Source organism: Sus scrofa, chromosome 6 (genome assembly GCF_054392235.1).
Source record: "Sus scrofa isolate SSC_HxYL_T2T_F1_AM1 chromosome 6, Sscrofa_HxYL_maternal_Yorkshire_Landrace_v2.0, whole genome shotgun sequence".
NCBI lineage: Eukaryota > Metazoa > Chordata > Mammalia > Artiodactyla > Suidae > Sus > Sus scrofa.
Window position 1 is genome coordinate 59,207,387 of NC_139388.1, and position 16,756 is coordinate 59,224,142.

Sequence of the window (16,756 nt, forward strand, 5' to 3'; positions counted from 1 at the left end):
GGTGTGTCTCACCCTCAGCTGCACAGAAGCTCTGCCGCCTCCTGGGCTTGGGGGTGACCGATTTCTCCCGCGCCCTGCTCACCCCCCGCATCAAAGTCGGCCGGGACTACGTGCAGAAAGCACAGACCAAGGAACAGGTGCGCGAGGCTGGGGGCAGGTGGGCGCAGGGAGGGTCCTGGATTTTTAAGCGGCTTATGCCAGTTTTTTCTCACTCCCTCAACAAACTTTGGCTGGGTGTTCAGTGACTAACTTTGGTCTAGGCCAGAAGAAAGGCAGTCATGGAAACAACGACCATGCCTTCATAGGGAATCTGATAATAAAAGAAGATAAACAGGGATGTTTTCTAAGAAGGGAGGGATTGGGGTGGTCAGGAAAGTCCTCTCCGAGGAGGTGACGTTTGAGGTGAGACATGGATGGTTTGAAACAGAGGGAACAGCATGCGCAAAGGCCCTGGGGCTAGAACGAGCTTGGTGAATTGGGAACATTAAGGTCAGTGAGGCTAGAGAGTGGGGAGAGGGTGATAGAACCTATATTCAAAGAAGTTAGAAGGGGACGGATCACACAAGGTCTTGGGGGTCAGAGTGAGGAGGTGAGTTTGATTCAGAGTTCAGCAGGAATCCAGTGAGGATTCAAGTCTTTTATAAAGATTGGGTCCGGGGGGCGCCAGTGGAATCAGGGAGACACAAGGAGGCTGCTGTCATAGGCCAGGCAAGAACGATGGCGGCTCAGACAGGGGTGATGGCAGCGGGAGGAGGGAAGAGCGAACACAAGCTAGATTTTGTCAGAATCCAGCTTTGGGGCAGAGGCCTCTGCCCGACCCCAGCCTGGACTCTTGAGGTCCTGGGACAGAGAAGGCACAGTGGGTATAAGAGATGGGGGTGGGAGGACGGTCACGCGGACCCAGGTTCTGCTCTCATTCGAGGTGTTATTAGGATCCATTTGACAGATGAAAAAGCTGAGGCACAGAGAGGTTTATTCACATACTTGAGGTCACACAGCCTCTAAGTGGCAGAGCTAGGATTCCACCCTAGGTGACAGGCTCCAGCTTCCACCCTCTCAACTGTTCTGCCGTGGAAACTGGTTCAAGGTTTGGGCAGAGGAAACATGAACGAACATGCCTGGCACACAGTAGGGCTTCAGTAACGAGCTGCTGTTGTTAACGTCATCATCCCTGATGAACCGTGAGGAGGCTGCGTCCACACCCGGCGTCTCTTTGCCGGAACCGGGGGTGGGCCTGGGGCCACTGTTGTGCAAGCCAGGCCTTCACTGGGTCCCTGCCCCGCAGGCCGACTTTGCGCTGGAGGCCCTGGCCAAGGCCACCTACGAGCGCCTCTTCCGCTGGCTGGTCCTGCGCCTCAACCGGGCCCTGGATCGCAGCCCCCGCCAGGGCGCCTCCTTCCTGGGCATCCTGGACATCGCCGGCTTCGAGATCTTCCAGGTCTGTGCTTTGGGCCGGGCTGGGGGCTGGCAGGGCTCCATTACGCTGGCCCTGTCATCTCCCCTCTGGATCCCTGTCCCCCTCCCTCTGTGGGTCCCTGTCCCCCTCTCTCTGGGTCTCTGTCCCCTCTCTCTGGGTCCCTGTCCCCCTCTCTCTGGGTCTCTGTCCCCCTCTCTCTGGGTCTCTGTACCCCTCCCTCTGTGGGTCCCTTTCCCCCTCTCTCTGGGTCTCTGTCCCCCTCTCTCTGGGTCTCTGTACCCCTCCCTCTGTGGGTCCCTTTCCCCCTCTCTCTGGGTCTCTGTCCCCTCTCTCTGGGTCCCTGTCCCCCTCTCTCTGGGTCCCGTCCCCCTCCCTCTGTGGGTCCCTTTCCCCCTCCCTCTGTGGGTCTCTGTCCCCCTCTCTCTGGGTCCCTGTCCCTCTCCCTCTCTGGGTCTCTGTCCCCTCTCTCTGGGCCCCATCCCCCACCCCCGATCCCTGTCCCCCTTCTCACACGTCCCATCCCCCTACAGCTGAACTCCTTCGAGCAGCTCTGCATCAACTACACCAACGAGAAGCTGCAGCAGCTCTTCAACCACACCATGTTCGTGCTGGAGCAGGAGGAGTACCAGCGCGAGGGCATCCCCTGGACCTTCCTCGACTTCGGCCTCGACCTGCAGCCCTGCATCGACCTCATCGAACGGCCAGTGAGCCCCGCCCCCCGTGTCTCCTCCACCATCCACGTGACCTTGATCCAGCCCCACCCCCTGCCCTGCCTCCGGCCTCTCCATCAGTTAATGGGGGAAGTGGCACAGACCGTGTGACCGCTGGAACCCAGAACAGGCCTGCCTCGGGGCCTGGCTCCAGTCAAAGGGCTAATTAACGGCTCTGACAGTTGTTCTCGTGTTTGCGTGTAGGTCCCAAGTGGCACAAGAACTAAAACTTAGCAGCCACCTGAGGGCCCGCTCTTTGAGAATCTGACTTAACTCTTCCCCCATCTGTGTCGATGGTCAGGCTAACCCCCCGGGACTCCTGGCCCTGCTGGATGAGGAGTGCTGGTTCCCAAAGGCCACGGACAAGTCCTTTGTGGAGAAGGTGGCTCAAGAGCAGGGTGGTCACCCCAAGTTCCAGCGGCCAAGGCACCTGCGGGATCAGGCCGACTTCAGCGTCCTGCACTATGCGGGCAAGGTGAGGGGTGGGGGCCAGCCTTGGGTGGGAGTGAGGCTGTAGGGAGAGTGCAGAGGGAAAGCAGGGGCCACCTGACGGCTACTGGGACACGTCACAGCCAGGCCAGGGGCTAGGAAAGCCAAGGAGGAGTGAGGACTTGTCTGATAAAGTCAGCAAAGGCTTCCTCAAGGAGGGGATATTTGCAGTAGGTTTTGAGGGATGGATAGGAGTTCACCAGGAGGCGAATTAGGTGCCCTTTATTCACTTATTTGGCAAATACATGCCTTTTGTGTGCTTGGTCCTCTGCTAAGCCAGGCTGGGGACCAGGTCAGATGTGATTCTGCCCTCACACAGTTCCATATCTGGGAGGGAGACAAATACAGATCATTGGGCTATAAAGCTGGTAAGTGCTGTCATGGGAGCGTCAAAGTCCCAAGGAGGAAGGCCAGGGAGCGGCTCCTGGAAGAGAGCAGTGTTTGATCTGAATCAAGGGTCAGCAAACAGTTTCTGTACATAGTGTCAGCTCCGTAGGCCATAGCATGGCAAAAGCCACAGGTCATACCTAAATGAAGGCTGTATTCCAATAGAAGTTTATTTACAAAAGGAGGGGGCAGGCTGGGTCTGGCGTATCATTTGCCAGTCCCTGGTCTGCACGGTGAGTAACACGCAGTCAGCAAAGGACGCGTGGCGGGCGGGAAGGGCTCTCCAAGCAGAGGGAACAGCATGCACAAAGGCTGGGAAGAGACCTGTGTGTTCTGGTCCAGAACTCCGTTGTTTCCCAGACAGGTTCTAAGATGGCCCGTGTGCCCAGCCTTGTGCTGGGCTACCAGTCAGATGCAGGCCCTGGCTCCGGGAGCCTCTGCCTGGTGAGGGGAGCATGTGCAGGAAGCTGTGATGATCAAGATTGGGGGGAAGGCAAGGGAATCATGGGGGAACTGCAGGCGTCGAAATTCTGAGATGGAAATGAGCTTGCAGATTTGAGGACCAATGTGGCTGGTATAGAATGAATAACGAAAGGGGCAACGGTGGATGAGGTCTTAGGCAAGGGCAGAGTACTGGTGAAGGAAACACAGAAAGGGAGGGGGGGGCCCTTGCTGGGGGAGGGTGCAGTTCAGGATGTGGACACAAGGTGGCAGCCGTACCCTCGTGAGTCGTGACCCCAGAGCTGGGAGTCTCAGAGCTTCCGGGCGGCTCCTTGGAAACGTGGGGGATTTAGTGACCCCACCGTCCCACCAGCTTCCTTTGCCCTATTTCATGCAGGTCGACTACAAGGCCAATGAGTGGCTGATGAAAAACATGGACCCTCTGAATGACAACGTCGCATCCCTGCTTCACCAGAGCACAGACAAGCTGACAGCAGAGATCTGGAAAGATGGTGAGAACCGGCTTCCCTGGGCCCTAAGCCTGGAGCTCTGTGTGTCCCTTCTCCCGACCCGCAGTGCCAACACTTTGGTTCCGGAGGCTGAGTTCTGGACCCGAATTGTCTGCTCAGATGCAGAGCTGGTGCCAGAAAAGACAGTCTTGCCAGTAGTGTTTTCAATTAGTGATCGATTGATTGCTATCTCAGGCCAGCATCACACTCAATGGTAAACACTCCCCCTTCATCAGAAATGAGACAAGGATGCCCACTGTCAACACTGCCGTGAAACACTGTTCTGGTGATGGTAGCTTATGCAATCAGACCGGAAAAAGAAATGAGTATATGAATATTCAAAAGGAAGTGACCAAGTTAGTAATTGTAATGGTGAATGATCCTTTTAAAAAACAAGAGATTCAACTGCAAAAGATTAATTAATAACAAGAGAACTCAGAAGGGTGGTGTTTTACAGGTTAGTCAAGCTTTGCTTTCTTTTTCTTTTTCTTTGCTTTGTAGGACCACACCTGCGGCAGATGGAAGTTTGGAGGCTAGGAGTCGAATCGGAGCTGTAGCCGCCGGCCTGCACCACAGCCACAGCAAGGCCAGATCCAAGCTGCGTCTGTAGCCTACACCACAGCTCATGGCAACACTGGATCCTTAACCCACTGAGCAAGGCCAGGGATCGAACCAGAGTCCTCATGGATGCTAGTCGGGCTCATTATCACTGAGCCACGATGGGAAGTGCCAGGCTTTGCTTTCTTTGCTCTCCACCTTAGCAAGCTTCAGGGGTCCAGGGAACAAAAAAGGAGTAAAAACCAAGGTATAGTTTTGGAGTTTTCCTGCTCCAACAATGCCCGTGTGAGTTTAGCCATCAGTCTTTTCAGACTGACATTCCTAAGAGGTGGGCAGAAAAGCCCTGTCTACACTGCCCCCCCATCCTTAGAGGCAGTTTGAGAGATGGTTTCATAAAACTGGCAGAACCAGCACCTTGGTTTTTCCTGAATCTGGGTTTCCAGAATCTATCAGTTTGTCTTCATCTTTTCTTTTTTTCTTTTTTTTTTTTTTTTTTAATTTTCCCGCTGTACAGCAAGGGGGTCAGGTTATCCTTAGATGTATACATTGCAGTTACAGTTTTTTCCCCCACCCTTTCTTCTGTTGTGACATGAGTATCTAGACATAGTTCTCAATGCTATTCAGCAGGTGCCTTCATCTTTTATTGAAGTGAAAAGCATGGTAGTAGAAGCATCAGTCCACGCAATTAGACAAGAGAACAAATAAGCAGGATAAGCTATTCCCACTACAAACTCACAGAGCGAGAGGACACAGGGTACCTTGAGCTCGTGAGCTGATTTCAGACAGAGATGTGATGTCAGGGTGTCTCACATAGTTTACACAAGGGGGATCACAAAGCAGTGCTGATGTTTAGAAACAACAGATTCTGCTGCAGGTCCCCTCCTTCAGGCTGAACATCTCCCCTCCAACTTCTTTAGAATCTGTGCCCCACTCACGGACACATGCCACGCCCTGTATATTGCATGACTCTCAAAGGGTCCCAAGAGAAAAAGTGTCAACAACAAAGCTTCTTGAGTCCTTGACTGGAACCTGGCACAGTGTTGCTTCCTCCACAGTTCTGAGCAGAGCAAGTCACCAGGCCAGCCCAGATCCGAGGAGCCGCAAGTCACCGAGAGCAGTAGCGAAGTGGGGCCACTTTGGCATCAATCTCTACTACAGCTGCTTTGAGCCCAGAATTGGCATCCTGACAGCCCAGAGTTGGGTGCCCAGCCGGCCCCAGGGAAAAGGCAAATGAGATAAACTTTCTTCAGAGAGGCAAACATAATAATCTGGCTGGAAGCCTTGAGATAGTCCTTGAGCTTCCTGGCAGCCAGGGCAAAAAGGGATACCTAATAAAACAGATACAGGCTCAACCTCTAGGGAGAGCATTAAACCCTTGGCATTGCATTCTCAGAGGACATTCATTCCTTTGGCCCACATTGGTGCCCTCAGTGGTTGACACAAAGGTGAATGGGACAGTCTCCCTGACTTTAAAAGTTCATGGCCAGGGAGTACCCTTCATGGCTCAGCGGTTAATGAACCCAACTAGGATCCATGAAGGATGCAGATTCGATCCCTGGCCTCACTCAGTGAGTTAAGGATCCAGCATTGCCATGAGCTGTGGTGTAGGTCACAGATGTGTCTCAGATCCTGTGCTGCTGTGGCTGTGGTGTAGGCCAGCAGCTGCTGCTCCGATTTGACCTTTAGCCTGGGAACCTCCATATGCTACAGGTGCAGCCCTAACAAGCAAAAAAAAAAAAAAAAAGAAAGTTCATGGCCAGGAGTTCCCTGGTGGCTTAGCAGGTTAAGGACCTGCTGTTGTCACTTCTTCAGCTTGGGTCACTGCTATGGCACAGGTTCAATCCCTGGCCGGGGAACTTCCGCATGCTTCAGATTTAGCCAAAAAAAGAAAAAAGCAAACGTTCACAGCCAATGTCAGTTTTCCCCTCCTGCTTTGCTCTGTGCTGTTGACTAATAACCTTCTCTTCTTTTTTCCTTCTTGCCATCTTTTGTCTCCTCTCCTCTCATGCTGCTCCCTTCACACCTCCCGCCCCATCTCCCTGCCTCTCCTCACATCTGTGCTCACCCCCCAGAACATGGGGGCTTACAACCGTTCTCTTTCCTTGGCTCCTTCCCACCGTCGCCCCCAGGATCTTCAGGGAGGCGCGGCTCCGCCACTTCTCCGTCAGGGGGTGGGTGTTGCTGTGCATCAATGGGTGAGATTTCCTGGACGAGGAGGGTGGGCCCTTTGGACCGGGAACCTGGTCTTGACCATCTGGCCCCTTTCTTCGCCACGCAGAGGTCTTTCCCTCTTCCTTTCCTCCTTGGTCGGCTCCCTCGGCAGTTTCCAGACTTTGTAACAGCATCACACCTTCTTCTAACTTAAACCGCATGCAGCCATGCGGGCAGCTGTGACAGTGTCGGCGGCATGAATTGAGCACGTACTGCGTGCTGTGTGCACCAGGCAAAGCCCTTTTACCCCTATTAACACATGGAATTGGCCGAACAACTTGCCCAGGCAGGTGTTTGTACTCCTACCCCTGTTATACAGACGAGGACGTGGAAGCACAGAGAGGTTAAGTCACCTGCCTGAGGTCACACAGCTGGTCAGGGACAGAGCAGGGATTTGAACCCAGCACTCTTACCTGTGCTATAGGAACTTGATAAGTGGTAACTGTCATTTGGATAAGATGGTGATGGGCGGGAGACTTGAACCTGGGGAGGGAAAAGGCCGCTGGGCCCCAAGCTCCGCCCTCAGAGCGAGTTATCCGGTTGACCCCAATGACCCTCCTGCTTGGGGACAGCAAGGTCATCAGATTGTGCCCCAGCTGCAGGTTCCTGAGAAACACCATCAGATGACAAGAGAGAAACGAAGTTGCCATGAACTCGGGCCTTTCTGGGTAAATGGTGACTGGGGAGGCAGTTTGCCCCTTTTTTTTGTTCTTTTCCTTTTAAAAAAATTTTTTTTTGGCCTCGTTTTAAATATTGTAAGAAAGTCAGGGTTTCATACATTTTTAAGTGTGACACTGTTTTTAGTTCCTAAAACACAGCTGTGGTTCTTGCCCTTCTCCCTCTCTGTGCCTCGCTTTCCTCAACTACAGAATGGGAACAATTTTTGTTTCTTTTTAGGGCAGTACCCACGGCGTATGGAGGTTCCCAGGCTAGGGGTCGAATCAGAGCTCCAGCTGCTGGCCTACCCCACAGCCACAGCAACGCGGGATCCGAGCTGCATCTGCAACCTACACCACAGCTCACAGCAACGCCAGATCCTTAACCCACTGAGCAAGGCCAGGGATCGAACCCACATCCTCATGGATACCAGTCGGGTTCTTAACCCAGTGAGCCACAATGGGAACCCCAGGAACGATTTTTCTAGGCTTATAAATAAGCCGACATATGTCAAGAGCTTTGAGCAGTGCCTGGCAGAGAATAAGGGCCAGGTAAGCATTTGCCGTCCGCAGCAGCATCATCTGCTGATCAGGAAAATGGAGAAAGAAGGGTCAGAGGCCAGGGTTTGAGAGGATTCATGCTGCCTGGGTTCAGATCCTGGATCTTCAGATCTTAAGCTGTGTGGCCTCAGGTACTGTCTTCCTTCTTTCTGATTCTCAGTTTGCCCGTCAGTCCAGTGGGCTGATAATCCCAACTTTACTAGGCTGTGAGAGGTGTTTCATATGTTAAGTGTCAGGTCCTATAAATGAGAAGATCCTTGACCTTTGGCTAACCCGGCCCCTTCAAACTGACCCCTGCCTCTCTTGTGTCTCTCCATGGCTTCCCTCCTCCCATAGTGGAAGGCATCGTGGGGCTAGAGCAGGTGAGCAGTCTTGGAGAAGGCCCACCCAGCGGCCGCCCCCGGCGGGGCATGTTCCGGACTGTGGGACAGCTCTACAAGGAGTCCCTGAGCCGCCTCATGGCCACACTCAGCAACACCAACCCCAGCTTCGTCCGCTGTATTGTCCCCAACCATGAGAAGCGGGTGAGTGGCCCGGCCAGGGCGGGAAGGCAGCTCGGGGTGCGGGTGGAGCCTCTGGACGTGGTCAGAATCCTGTCTAGTCCCCGGCCCACTTCCAACTGGCTCTGTGACCTTGAGTAAGTTGCTTTCCATCCCATGATTAAATGTCCTTTTAGGAGAATTCATTCGTTCATTTCTGGGACTTACATTTTATTTACTTAACTTATTTTTTGGCCACCCCCGCGGTATGCGGAAGTTCCCGGGCCAGGGATCAATCCCGTGGCACAGCAGTGACCTGAGCCACATCAGTGACAATGCTGGATCCTTAACTGCTGGCCAGCAGGGAACTCTGGGACTTACATTTTATTGAGCACCTACTCCGTGCTAGGTAGTAGGGACATATTAGAGAGAAAAGAACAGCCAACCCCTATTCTCCTAGCTAATGGGGAGCACGGATGTTTAACCTCCCACGGACTGTGCCACTGAATTTGTGGGAGTGGCGAGTATCACATCAGAGTTGATCTACTCAGCGAAGTCAGGGAGGGCTTCCTGGCGGAGGTGAGGTCTGAGCCCCAACGAAGAAGTAGTATTTCAAGCAGAGAACAGCTCGTGCAAAATCCCAGGGGTCGGTCAGAGCGTGGAAGGTGCACGGGATGGAAAGAAGGCTGGAGCCGGGGGTGTCATGTAGGGGCGGGAAGACCACCCCTGGACTCCTAGGCCACCCCGAGGTTTTCTTATTGGGAACATCAGAGAATAGGTCCTATAGAATCAGGTGGAAAATGAGACTATGAAATTCTGTGCCTGGGCTTACACTGTCTTCAGAAAGTAGGAGCTGTGGTTATTGGGTAAGTGGACTTGTGTGTGTGTGTGTGTGTGTCTCCTTCTCATGTCTGTAAATTCCATATTTTATCAAGCCTAACACACTTTAGCATCTCTAAAGTTGGCATGTGGCTTACATTCAGTGGCCGGTCCGAGTTCAATTGATGAGGGTTTTTCTTCTTTGGAGCTGTATCAGAGAACAGCGTGTTTACGGTGGCTGGTGGCTTATATTTGATGAAATATGCCATGCATAGACTCTACCACTCTTCCCCGGAACCCTGGTCCTTTGACGTGGAGAAGGGTGCTTAGAGCCTCAGATCTGGGTGCTGGATGTGCTCAGCGGTATCAGGGTGTCACTTCCAGGACCTCTCAGGACATAGAGCCGTGTCTATACACATGAATATGCGTGCCTGCATACACACATGCACACACATGTACACACATATTTACAATCTATATTTATTTTTGTAACTATCTTTATATTGAAAACCATGAGTTCACACTGGTATGTCACATTCTAGTCCAATGTCTCTTTTTAGCAACAGTGAGAAACCTGGCTCCTGTGCTATATCACACATGTACTAGCTTTTGGTCTCCTTTTATGTCATCAATCTCCTGACCTCGCTGGGCATTTCCCCCACCCAAGCCTGCCAAATGCCTTTTTTTTTTCCCAGCCATGGCAAGCAGGGTTTTTAAGCTTGATGTGGGATCTCAGTTCCCAGACCAGGGATTGAATCTGGGCTGCAGTGGTGAAACCACCAAGTCCTAACCACTAGACTACCAGGGAACTCCCCCAAATGTCTTGTTCAAGGATAGAATGGAAGAAGGAGGGAAGGAAGGAAGGAGGGAAGGAGAAGAACTGAATGTTATTGTGAGACCATCCTCTATATTATTTCCAGTTTCTAGCTATTTTCAGTCATTTCCTTGGGGCTCTTTTGATTGCGAGAGTCACTAAGATGGCTTAAGCAAAAGTGAGAATGAATAGATTCACATAATTGAAAATTCCACAATCAGCTTCAGGTATAGCTGGATCCAGATGTTCAGATGGTGATGTCAGGAATTTTTTTTTCCCTTGCTAAACTCTGGTTATTTTTTTCTTTTCTTTTTTTGGCCACACCCATGGCATGTGGAATTCCCAGGCTGGAGATTGAACCCAAACCACTGCAGTGACCATGGTGGACCCTTAATCCACTGAGCCACCAGAGAACTCCTAGACTCTGCTTCTCTATATATTATCTTCTCTCTGAGGGATCTCTCCTTTCTCAGGGGAGGCAAGGCAGCCACCAGTGGTTCCAGACTTTCATTCTTTCCATTCAGCAACTCCAGGGGAAACGGAGAGCCTCTTACAGCATGGCTCTAGCAAAAGTCCCAAGGCTGCCTCTCATTGGCCCAGGATGGTGCTGTGCCCACCCCTGAACCAGACTGATTGGCTTGGCCTGAGTCACATGACCATTTCCAGTGCCAAGAAGAGGTCAATCCCAGCCACTCGTGGACTGAGAGCCTAGGGGGAGGGATATCGCCCTTTCGCTCACACTATGGAAGCATTATTACCCAGGAATAGGGAACATACAATAGTCATAAATAAGCAGAAACTCCCTTTTTTTCTGGGACATAAACATTCTGAGGTTTATCTCCGTTATCACCTCTGAGTCCCCAATGCCTAGGAAACAGTGTATGGCTGTTTGTTAAATATATAATGAATGAATAAATACAAGACATATATGTTTAGATAGCCCTTGAAAAAGATCCAGAAAGGTGAGTGTCATATTTTAATACCTCCCACTTCCCACACCAAGATTCATATTCTGCCCAGGGCTGGGGCCAGGGCATTGGTTTCGGCTTTTGGTTTTTTTAAGCATGCAAGTGGAGGAGTTCCCTGGTGGCCTAGCAGTTAAGGATTCAGGGTCATCACTGCTGTGGCTTGGGTTCCATTCCTGGCAGCAGACCTTCTGCATGCCCAAAACAAACAAACAAACAAACAAAAACACCATGCGAGAGGATGCCAGTGGGTAGCCAGGGTTGAGAACAACTGATCTAGAAGGTTCAATGAAAAACTGGGTGTTGTGTTGACTACTCTGGGGACTTGGGCAAGGCAAGAGTTGTCTTTCAGAATGTATAATTTGAGTGTTTTGTACTGTTTAATTTTTACCATTTGTGTATTACTTTTGGGGGGGAAAAGCAAGTAAAAGAAAGACAAGTCAACGAAAGTTACCTACTCAAAAGAACGTCGTCTGAGCGTCGTTCGGAGGCCCCGCTTCCTAGACTGCGTTCCGCTGACGGCGGTCGTCCCATGAGCGGCGCCCCCGTGTGGCCGCCCCTGACCTCGCGCGTCTCCCTGCTCTCCGCAGGCGGGGAAGCTGGAGCCCCGGCTGGTGCTGGACCAGCTGCGCTGTAACGGCGTCCTGGAGGGCATCCGCATCTGTCGCCAGGGCTTTCCCAACCGCATCCTCTTCCAGGAGTTCCGGCAGCGGTGAGAGGCACGGGGTGCGGCGGGGCTCGGGGTTCGGAAGCCTGCACACCTGCGTGCGAAGCCCCTCCCACTGCTACTCTGGGCGCCAAGGAGGGGGAGGCGGGGCCTGCGGTTTCCTACTCGAGAGTGTGGTCTGGGGACCAGCAGCCTGAGCGTCACCCGCAGCTTGTTAGGGAAGCACATTTCAGGCCGCATCTGACCCGCTGAATTAGGATCTGCATTTTAACAAGATGCCTGGCTTCGCTTTGCTCTACACCTGACACTCATACAGCATCGTAAGTCCACTACGCGTCAATAAAATAAAGTTAAAAATTAAAAGAGATACTTGGTGACTGAGCAGCTGATACAGATATACACAGGGTTCTCAAACACCGGTCATAACATATAGTATATTAATATATGACATTAATAGATTATAGGTAAGTGTGCATATGTATATCATATGCATTTTTTTTTTTGTCTTTTTGTCTTTTTGTTGTTGTTGTTGTTGTTGCTATTTCTTGGGCCGCTCCTGCGGCATATGGAGGTTCCCAGGCTAGGGGTCAAATCGGAGCTGTAGCCACCGGCCTACGCCAGTGCCACAGCAACGCGGGATCCGAGCCGCGTCTGCAACCTACACCACAGCTCCCGGCAACGCCAGATCGTTAACCCACTGAGCAAGGGCAGGGACCGAACCCACAACCTCATGGTTCCTAGTCGGATTCGTTAACCACTGCGCCACGACGGGAACTCCTGCATTATTTTTTTTAAATGAAATGTCAGGATCCAGGGAGAGGGCACAGCAAGGGAAAGGCTCTGAGGACAGACACATTGTGTTTGTGAAATGCACTTTTAAAATTCTGAGTTGTGGGAGTTCCCGCCGTGGCTCAGTGGTTAATGAATCTGACTAGGAACCATGAGGTTGCAGGTTCAGTCCCTGGCCTTGCTCAGCAGGTTAAGGATCCAGCGTTGCCGTGAGCTGTGGTGTAGGTCGCAGACGTGGCTCGGATCCTGGGTTGCTGTGGCTTTGGCGTAGGCTGGTGGCTACAGCTCCGATCGGACCCCTAGCCTGGGAACCTCCATATGCCACGTGAGTGGCCCAAGAAATGGCAAAAAGACAAAAATAATAGTAATAATAATAATAATAAATAAAATTCTGAGTTGCACTGAGAAATGTAAAAGAAACAGCTATAAAGCATGTAGCTTAGGACCAAACACATAATAAGTTCAAAAACATCAGCCACTCTCTTTGTTATTCTCACACTTCCATTCTGAGACCCACCTTTGTTTTACGTCTCAATGGCAAATGGCGTCGGTGTCATAAAATGCTTGTAATCAGACATGGTAAATGTCCAAGGACTGGCCGCTTTTATTGTCACTGTTGCCTTTGGTGGTGGTATGAATGCTCTCAGCTTGGTGTGTGGCCCTCGGTAATACGTGACTGCTTTTCTTCCCTTTCCTATTGTCATTGTCGTTGCTGTTTGTTACTCTGAGCCCAGTGCCTGGCCGTAGTGACAGTTTGCTGTTACTCCTCACCCCACCCGCTGCAGGTACGAGATCCTGACACCCAATGCCATCCCCAAGGGCTTTATGGATGGGAAGCAGGCCTGTGAGAAGATGGTGAGTGTGGGTTGGAGGCTGGGGGGGTTTGAGGGTGTGTGTGTGTGTGCACTCACACAGGCGTGTGCACAGTCCTAAAGTGGTAGAGGAGGGCATCTGGGACCTCCCCTCTCATCACTTGCCTGAGTCCAGCTCCAGCAACCAGGGTGTTCCTGTGGGGATGGAAGGTGTCGGCAGATGCACACGGAGACAGCCTCTTTGTCCCTTTTTTCAGGACGCTGGACTGCTCCAATTTTATTAGCATAGGTAGCAGTTTATATAGACAGCTTAATTGTAACTTACATCACAGTGCTTACATCATATTTTTAAAGGTTAAACTTTCAGATTACACCATACAGTAGATATACATTGTGTTCTAAGGATCTTAATTAAAACTAACGGATACAATACATCATGTAAAACTATAATGGGTACAAAACATCATGTGGAAAAAACATTATATGAAAATAAGGCGATTCGGTACAAAACATTTTGTGGTTACTCTTAGCAAGCACCACCCGTTATTGTTTTAAGCTAATCTTTAACAGCTAGAAAGGTCACAAGCACAAGAATTTGACATTTACAAAAATCCATTTTTTAGATTAAAGCTTGGGGTGCTAATGTCAAAGCGTTATGGTCAGGGGACAGTATGAGAAAATATTTTTTATATCAAAGCAACTTAATTTCCTAAAACTTAAAAGCCTCCTACAAAATTCATTAAAAGCAAGATTATTATTATGTTTTTCCATCAAGAATAATGTATGTCTAACCTGTTCTAACCTATCGCACATTCCACAATGACCTAACTCTAAAACCTATTCTTACTTGTAACAAACCAATGAACACTTTGTTTTTACCTACATTAGATCTGAATGGGGGAATTCCAAGGTGAAGCTCTTCTTATTTTATTACTGTTCCAAATTTTTGTTGTTCCAATCTTATTGAGTCACAAAACGATATAGGAAAATAACAAAGAATAACAAACAAATTACAGGAAAGACTGAATAATAAGTAAATAACAGAAAAGACTGATTTTTTCCAAGAAGCAATTTTTTTGCACTGTTGTGCAAAGCCTTTATTTTGTTATTGTTGCCGTTGTTGTCAGGTTAGCAGGTGAGCCTCGTTGTTTTTAGAACTTGCCGTCGGAGCTGTGCCGCTGGGCAAGCCCTTTTCCCTATTTCTAAACCTGCCCTCGGAACTGTGCCGGCAGACTAGTTCCCTTCCTCGTCCTCCTGTATGTCCTTGGCTCCCTGCAATCACTGCTCTTCCTCATTAACCCCTTTCCCACTCCTCACAGATCCAGGCCCTGGAATTGGATCCCAACCTCTACCGTGTGGGACAGAGCAAGATCTTTTTCCGGGCTGGGGTTCTGGCCCAGCTGGAAGAGGAGCGAGACCTGAAGGTCACGGATATTATCGTGTCTTTCCAGGCAGCTGCTCGGGGATACCTGGCTCGCAAGTGGGTCTCCACACTATTTCTTGGGGTCACATTGTCTGAGGCTGGTGCAGGGAGGGGTTGACCAGATGGCCCCAGAGGCTGGTGCAGGGAAGGGTTGACCAGTTGGCTGCAAATGTCAGGCCCTCCAAGTTGGTAGAAGGGCTGAGAAATAGAGGATGGAGCCACTAGAGGCCCAAGTGTCTTGGTTCTACAGTCCCTGAAGCTCCTGTAAGCCAGAGCAATGCTGGGGACACAGAGAGAAGCTAGACTTAGCCATAGGGAGACGACCCATCCCAGCTTGCCTGGGACTGGAGGTTTCCCAGGATGCATGATGTCTTTTTTGCTTTTTAGTGCCACACCTGTGCATATGGAGGTTCCCAGGCTGGGGGTCCAATCAGAGCTGTAGCTGCCAGCCAACACCACAGCCACAGTAATGTGGGATCCGAGCCTTGTCTGTGACCTACACCACAGCTCATAGCAATGCCTTGTCCTTAACTACTGAGCAAGGCCAGGGATTGAACCTGCAACCTCATGGTTCCTAGTCGGATTCGTTATCCACTTAGCCATGATGGGAACTCTATGGATGCCTGATTTCCTGTGTTGAAATGGAGAAAGCCCAGGCTAAGCAGGTAAAGGGGGTCACCCCAGTGGCCAGTACCTCTAAGGACTCCAGTGCAGAAGGAGAGATGCACATCCACACGAAGTGTCACAGGCCAAGGAGAGAATGCGGGGACTTTGTGGAAAAGTCTCCCTCCCCCTTTGAACTGGCCCAGAGGAGGGATAAGAGAATAAAGGATTCCCCGAATGCCAGGCAAAGGGGCAGGGACCTGCCCTGGGATGCTAGGGAGCCATGGAATGGGTGGGTCAGCCGTGGGCCTAGGAAGACCCCTCTGGAGGCACGTCAGGGATGCCCTGGAAGCTGGAGCAAGGGTCCAGGTGGCGTAAGATGAGGTCTGAACTGGGGCTGGGGCTGTGGGGACAGAGAGGAGGGGACAGGGCAGAGAGAATCAAGGGCAAGACCGAAGGATGATACGAAACAAGATCTACAGATACCAGAAGAGTGTCCGCCCCCAGCAGGCATGTCATAGTGGTTGACTAATTGGAGAGAGCTGTGCTTCCTTTCTAAGGAGACAAGGCCTGGAGGGGCCAAGCCTCCACTCCCCCACCCACCCATCTTCCCACCCAGGGCTTTCCAGAAGCGGCAGCAGCAGCAGAGTGCCCTGAGGGTGATGCAGCGGAACTGTGCAGCTTACCTCAAGCTGAGACACTGGCAGTGGTGGCGGCTCTTCATCAAGGTGAGGACACCTGGAGAGCTGGCCTGAGTGGTGATGGGATGGGACCTCGGGGTTAGGTCTGCTTGGGCAAGTGACTTCCCTGGTTTGGCCCTCAGTGTTCTGCATCTGTAAAATGGGACTAATCAGCCCAACTTTTGTCCATCAGAATTCTTGAGGTAACAAGTGACCAAAAATCAGACTCAAACTAACATAGATAAAAGATAGGGGACAGCTTTAGGTGCAGCTGGATCCAGGGTTGAGTTGGGGGTCCCTCAGACCCCCAAGATTCAATGATTCACTGGAAGGACTCAGAACTTAGAACAGCTATTACACTCATGGTTATGGTTTATAACACTGAGAGGATGGAGATTGAATTCAGCAAAGGTAGGGAGTTCCCTTGTGGCACAGCAAGTTAAGGATCCAGGGTTGTCACTGCAATGGTGTGGGTTCAGTCACTGGCCCAGGAACTTACACATGCCTCGGGTGCAGTGAAAAACAAAACCAAAGACAAGTGCACAGGGGAGAGCCCAGGAGAGACCAGACACCAGCTTCCATTGTCCCCTCCCAGTAGAATCATACAGATACTGCTTAATTCTTTCAGAAATGTGTGTGATGACACATATGTGATATTGCCAACCAAGCAAGCTCACCCAGGCCTTAGCATCCCGGTTTTTTGCGGGGAGTCAAATAACCAGCTGACTGTCCATGTGCTTGACCTTAGTTACTCCAGCCCCTTCAG

The 16,756-nt window shown here is 51.1% G+C and overlaps 1 protein-coding gene across 16 annotated transcripts in view; it reads left to right on the forward strand.

Moving 5' to 3' along the window:
* MYH14 (myosin heavy chain 14) overlaps window positions 1-16,756 on the forward strand; it is a 90,305-nt gene that overhangs the window by 37,407 nt on the left and 36,142 nt on the right. For 12 of the 16 annotated variants that reach the window (XR_014806450.1, XR_014806451.1, XR_014806448.1 and 9 more), the window contains 10 exons: window positions 19-137; window positions 1,286-1,438; window positions 1,948-2,121; window positions 2,429-2,602; window positions 3,842-3,956; window positions 8,276-8,463; window positions 11,607-11,728; window positions 13,258-13,327; window positions 14,604-14,764; window positions 15,930-16,038. Coding sequence is in view for 12 of the 16 variants with exons in the window: in XM_021094787.2 (XP_020950446.2) it covers window positions 19-137; window positions 1,286-1,438; window positions 1,948-2,121; window positions 2,429-2,602; window positions 3,842-3,956; window positions 8,276-8,463; window positions 11,607-11,728; window positions 13,258-13,327; window positions 14,604-14,764; window positions 15,930-16,038 (1,385 nt within the window). In the remaining 4 variants the exon portion in view is untranslated. Of the gene's footprint in view, window positions 1-18; window positions 138-1,285; window positions 1,439-1,947; window positions 2,122-2,428; window positions 2,603-3,841; window positions 3,957-6,583; window positions 6,683-8,275; window positions 8,464-11,606; window positions 11,729-13,257; window positions 13,328-14,603; window positions 14,765-15,929; window positions 16,039-16,756 lie in introns of all 16 variants that reach the window. The other 4 variants (XM_021094784.2, XM_084961299.1, XM_084961297.1 and 1 more) reach the window with 1 other exon arrangement.